Here is a 6757-nt window from a genome sequence, read left to right on the forward strand (position 1 = left end):
GCAACCCCATGAATCGCAGCATGCCAGGCCTCCATGTCCATCACCAGCTCCTGGAGTTTACCCAAACTCATGTCCATTGAGTCAGTGATGCCATCCAGCCATCTCATCCTCTGTCGTCCCCTTCTTCTCCTGCCCCCAATCCCTCCCAGCATCAGGGTCTTTTCCAATGAGTCAGCTTTTCACATGAGGTGGCCAAAGTATTGGAGTTTCAGCTTCAGCATCAGTCCTTTCAATGAACACCCAGGGCTGATCTCCTTTAGGACTGGTTGGATCTCCTTGCAGTCCAAGGGACTCCCAAGAGTCTTCTCCAAAAGCACCACAGTTCAAAAGCATCAAATCTTCAGCACTCAGCTTTCTTCACAATCCAATTCTCACATCCATACATGACCACGGGAAAAAACATAGTCTTGACTAGATGGACCTTTGTTGGCAATGTAATGTCTCTGCTTTTTAATATGCTATCTAGGTTGGTCACAACTTTCCTTCCAAGGAGTAAGTGTCTTTTAATTTCATGGCTGCAGTCACCATCTGCAGTGATTTTGGAGCCCCCCAAAATAAAGTCAGCCACTGTTTCCACTGTTTCCCCATCTATTTCCCATGAAGTGATGGGACTGGATACCATGATCTTAGTTTTCTGAATGTTGAGCTTTAAGCTAACATTTTCACTCTCCTCTTTCACTTTAATCAAGAGGAGTTTTAGTTCCTCTTCACTTTCTGCCATAGGGGTGGTGAAATCTGCATATCTGAGGTTATAGATATTTCTCCTGGCAATCTTGATTCCAGCTTGTGCTTCTTCCAGCCCAGTGTTTCTCATGATGTACTCTGCATATAAGTTAAACAAGCAGGGTGGCAATATACAGCACTGACATACTCCTTTTCTAGTTTTATTCCTATTTAATTTATTAAATTCAGTAGAGATAATGATGATTGAATGTAAAATTTTATCTTAGCTTTTCAGCTTCAAATATCCAAAATTCTATTAGAAGAAAGTCATAATTATTGAGGCTATGGAAGAGCTTTTTTTCCTCTCTCTCTTTTGTTTGCTCTTGAATACCTATAGATGTAGTGTTTTGAGTTAATGTGGGATAATTAAATGAAAGAGATTTGGTAGATCACTTAGAAGATGTTAAAATCAAGAAAAGACAGTTTTTTTTTATTGTGTTGCTGAGAAAACTGGACAGTTACATGTTAAACAATCAGACTAGAACATTTCCTCATACTATATACCAAAATAAATTGAAAATAGGTTAAATACCTAGATGTAAGAACTAAAAACATAATACTTCTAGAAGAAAACATAAGAAGAAAAATATTTTAAATATATGGTAGCAATATTTTTTGAACTATCTCCTAGCTGTTGAGTCACTAAATCATATCGGACTCTTCTGCAACTCCATAGACTGTAGCTCATTCAATTCCTCTGTCCATGTGATTTCCTAGGCAAGAATACTGGGGTAGGTTGCCATTTCCTTCTCCAGGGGATCTTCCTGACCCTGGAATTGAACCCAAGTCTCCTGCATTGTAAACTTATTCTTTACCATTGAACCACCTGGAAAGTCCTAGCAAAAAAAAAATAAATAAATAACAAATAAGACCTAACTGTATTTAAAAGGTTTTCCATAGCAAAACAAAAATCTACCAAATGAAAGGATAACTTACAGAAAGGGTAAAAGATATTTTCAAAAGATATGACCAACAAAAGTTTAATATCTAAAATATTCAAGTAGCTTATACAACTCAATATATATATTTATATATATATAAAGTACCCCAATCAAAAAATGTGCAGAGGAATTTAGTTTTCCAAGAAAAACATACAGATAGCTAACAGGCACAATAAAGTTGCTCAATATCATTAATTATTAGAAGAATGTAAATCAGCACAATGATAAGGTATCACCTCACACTTGTCAGAGCAACTCTCACAAAAAAAGTCTACAAATGACCAATGTTGGCAAGAAAGTGAAAAAAAGTAAACACTTGTACACCATTGGTGAGGATGCAAACTGGAATAGCCATATTGGAAAATAGCATAGAAGTTCCTCAAAAAACTAAAACTAGAACTATCATATTATGCAGCAATTCCACTCCTGGTTATATACTCTTCAAAAATGAAAACACTAATTCAAACAAATAAACGAACCCAATGTTCATAGCAGTACTATTTACAATAGTCAAGATGTGGAAGCAACCCAAGTATCCATCAACAGACAAGTGGATTAAATTGTGGTATGTATGTGTGATGAAATATTACTCAGCCATAAAAAATGATGAAATCCTGCCATTCACAGCAACATGGTTGAATTTGGAGGGCATTATGCTAAGTGAAGTAAGTCAGGCAGAGAAAGACATGCTATATGATATCTCATATATGAACTTTAAAAAATAATGCAAATGAATGTACATAGCAAAGCAGAAACAGACTCAACAGATAAAGAAAATAAACTAGTGGTTACCAGTGAGGACAGAGAGAGTGGGAGTGGCAACATAGTTGTATGGAATTAAGAGATACAGACTACTATGTATAGAATAAATAAACAACAAGGGTATACAGTATAGCAAAGGAAATATAGCCATTATCTTCTAGTAATTTTTAATGGGGTATATAGTCTGCAAAAATACTGAGTCACCTATGCTGAATATTTGAAACTAATATAAGGTTGTAAATCAACTATATTTCAATAAAAATAAATTAGTAAAATTCATATTTAAGAATTTTTGGGAAGAGACTCTTTTGACTCTTCACTTCTAAAGTGATAATCTGTTCAAATAAAAATATGTACAATATAAATCTTTCCTTCCTTCCTACCTTCTCCCCTCTCTCCCACATTTCTTCCTTTTTTCTTTCCTTCCTCCCTTCAGTTATTCAAAAGAGGTAAAATCTTTGGTCCTAAGGTTTTTTCTTGTGATCAAACATGATTTTCTTAAATCTGTAAAACAATTCATAAAAAGTAGATTTTTCTTCACTTTAACATGTGAAGAAAGATACTTGAAATTTTTTGCTCCAATTAAAGCTGTGCACAACCAACATGTATTATCAATATTAATTTATGTGATGAATTTGATCACATACATATATTTTAATAGTGCTTTTTTTGTCTTCAGATAAAGACATTGGCTTCTCCATGATTACTACATATTTTGACAATATCTAAATGTATGGATTCAATCTGTTTATCTAAAGATATTTTAATCATATAATCATGAGAAATAATTCCCTTTAAAACATTTTGATGAATATTTCCTGCAACTTTCATATATACATACATATATGTGCATATTTTATATTAATTTAATTATTCATTTGAAATTTATTATATCAAAATTATATGAAGTAAGGTATAAATTGTTTTCTTCTAAACAATTAGTTACTTTAAAAATAATTCATCTATACCATAATTAATGATTTTCATTATATACACACAAAAGAACACACCCCAAAATTCAAATTACATGGCTGGTGTCCAGCATATCTTATGATGGAATGCCTCAGTCATTTATCCTTATCGTTGAGGTTCAAAGTTCAGAAAAAAATATCATGACAAAGTATGAACACAGAACAAATGTTATTTTAATTAATTTACCAAATATGAATTATATAACGTTTTTTAAATTAATGCACACTGGGAACAAGAAAGCAAAATATATTGACCCAAAACAAACTGACACAAAGCAAAACGTAAATCTAATTTGAGTGATGTCATTATGCCAATAACGCTTGCTGTAGAGACCACTGAAAATATTTCTCCAGCCACTTTCTCAAAGCCCGCTTGACTTCTTTATTCCTCACACTGTATATAAGTGGGTTCAACACAGGTGTGAAGATGGTGTAAAAGGCAGAGACTACCTTGTCATGAGCCGCTGAACGGTAGGATTTGGGCCGCATGTAGATAAATATGATGGTGCCATAGAAAAACCCCACCACAGCCAGGTGGGAAGAACAAGTAGCAAAGGTTTTCTTCCTGGCTGCAGCAGAATGCATGCGGAGCACAGTGATCAGGATGAGACCGTAGGAAGCCAAAATGAAAGACACTGGGATCAAAAGCATCAGGACGCAGCAGACGTACATGAAAAATTCGAAAATCGTGGTGTCTGTACAGGCAAGGCGAACAAGCGATGGTGCCTCACAGAAGAAGTGGTTGATTTCTCGAGGGTGGCAGTAAGGGAAGCTCAGGGTGACACCAGCCTGCATCAGCCCATCCACCCCTCCTAAAAGCCAGGAGCCGGCTGTCATGTGCAAGCAGAGCTTCTGATTCATGAGGATCGGGTATCTCAGGGGGTGACATACGGCCACATAGCGGTCATAGGCCATGGCCGCTAAGAGAAAGCACTCGCCCCCTTCCAGAGTGACAAACAGGAAGATCTGGACACCACAGCCAGCAGGAGAGATAGACCTGATGTGCATCAGGTAGTTGCTTACCATTTTGGGAACAACAATGAGGACCAGTATCACGTCCATGAGGGAGAGCTGGCTAAGCAGGAAGTACATCGGTGTGCACAGCCGGGAATCCATGTGAATGAGCATGATCATGAAGATACTGCTCATCAGGGAGGTGAGGAAGGTCATGAGCACCACAGAAAAGAAGAATAGATGGGTTTGTGTGTAGTTAAGGAGTCCTAAAAGAATGAAGTTTATTCCCGTGGTGTCATTTGTATTTTCCATGGCTTCAGTTATTCCTAGAAGACAATGAATAATTAGGAAATGATACTTGCTTAAAAGGAAGCTTGAGCATTTCCTTTTGAAACCTGATCAATGGCACAGAAAAAAAATGAGACTTGGAGGAAAAATTACGACTTAAATTCTTTCACTGCACCAGAAGATGTTTGGCTTGGCATCCTATCCTCCATATCTTTGTAATTACACATTATTTTTTATCCAAATAAATTATACATGCATACATAATAATATCAATTACATTTCTATTATTTTTGTATATTTTGTCAGTATGGAGTATCTGAGTAACTGAATCTCTAACTTTTTCACTCCTATCAACTGTTGATTTTTGTTTAAATCCCTCCATATGTGGTACTATTAGATATTGTTATGTGCAATAATTATGGCCAATAATAGAAAAGTAAAAAAAAAAGTTTGTTTTAATTTACAAATTCCTTGGTAATGAATGAGCCAGAACTCTTCATTAATCTATCAGATTACTTTTGCAAATTTTCTGTGAATATCTCTTTTCCATGATTAATATTGAGTTGTCTGAATTTTCCTTATAGATTTAAATAATTTCTTATCTATATTTTATGTACACTGTTCTGATTTGATGCTTATATGGTACATATGTTCCTCAGGCTATATAAACTTATTAACAATTTTTGTTACATCATTTTGAACTAAAGATTATGTGTTATGTATATTTGAGATATTATATGTTATTTATTTAACATTAATGGGCTAGATTACATTTGTAGATTGTCTTAGCCCTTAACAGTGAGAATGTTATTGGTATAAAACTACTCATTATTGATATGCAAACTGTTTGAGTATATGTTCAGAATAAGTTTGCTATTATTTTTCAGTCTGATCTATGTTTATCAAATATATTATCCCTATGAAATGTTCTTTTTAAAGTTCATTTTTTATTACATGGTGTGAATTGATAAGGCTCTACCTTTAGGGAGTTGCTGAATAACATGTAGCTCAATATAAAATTCCTCCAATTAATCCAAGCCAGATTCAGTGCAAATAAGGGATAGAGACTGAATTACAGAATACTTAAATAACATGAAAAAAATCCAAAATCATGTCAAAATTCACTTAGTAAATATTTGTGATATTTAAGGAGCTGCATGCTTAGTCACTTCAGTCATATCCAACTCTTTGTGACCTCAGGTTACCAACACCCTTATTGAGTTAGTTTCCTGACTTCTGATTCAGGAAATTCATAGGTTGCTAGACTGTCTTCCAGCACTATCTTCATTTGCTCTGCTGGGGTTCAATTTCTGTTCTCTTTTCAAATTGAAAACTATCAACTAATCAACTAATCTTCATGCTTAAGAGAAGCTTCTCGACATATTTTTCATATGATGAGTTACTTTAAATATGATTTTGAAAGTCCTACATGGATTTACAATTGAAGAAGAAACTTTTAAACTAATAGCTTTTAAACAATTCATTATGATAACCTCAAAACTTTTAATTAAGTCTTATATTTCCAAATAAAAACTTATGCAAAATACCACATGTTTAACATTTAAGCAGAAGGAAATCTGAAATTCAGAAAGCCATGTTGCTCACTAATAATACACATTAAAAATTAGAGAACTGATAGCAGCCTTTGTCTTCCTAATCCAATAGATGATTCAATAGAATGTTTCTCTTTAATTTTATGATCCAGAAGTAATGAATTGAGAAGTAGGATTTTTGAGTTTGAACATCTATGTCACTGATGAGTAGTTGAATAAATTTTAGTAATTTAAATAGACATCTGTTAAAATAGTTTCATTATATGAAAAAAATGATATGAAAAATATTATCTATTTCTTTTAGGATTATTTGATAATTAGGAGAACAAATATATATAAGTTCATTTTAAACTGTGTGGCACAATAAAATAACTCTACAAAAATTAGCCTTAATAATACATTGCTGCTATTAATATCAGCCATAGATAGATGTTACCCACCAATTTGTAAGTAAAATCAGAAATTGAGAACTAGCATATAATTTAACTCATTTTTTAAATTAGAAACAGTTTAGGTGATATAGTATTTACAATATCTTTATGGGTTGGACTCTATATTCCTTCCA

General features: G+C 33.8%; 1 protein-coding gene across 1 annotated transcript; it reads right to left on the reverse strand.

The window, feature by feature from the left end:
• Positions 1-3703: 3703 nt before the first annotated feature.
• LOC122440868 (olfactory receptor 2T12-like) lies at positions 3704-4663 on the reverse strand. The gene has a single exon (XM_043467552.1). The coding sequence runs from the start codon at positions 4661-4663 to the stop codon at positions 3704-3706; it is 960 nt and encodes a 319-aa protein (XP_043323487.1).
• Positions 4664-6757: the final 2094 nt, after the last annotated feature.

This window comes from Cervus canadensis, chromosome 4, assembly GCF_019320065.1.
Source record: "Cervus canadensis isolate Bull #8, Minnesota chromosome 4, ASM1932006v1, whole genome shotgun sequence".
NCBI classification, from domain to species: Eukaryota; Metazoa; Chordata; class Mammalia; order Artiodactyla; family Cervidae; genus Cervus; species Cervus canadensis.

Coding starts and splice junctions, on each gene's coding strand:
- LOC122440868 (XM_043467552.1), bottom strand. CDS start 4,663: ATGGAAAATACAAATGACACCACGGGAATAAACTTCATTCTTTTAGGA.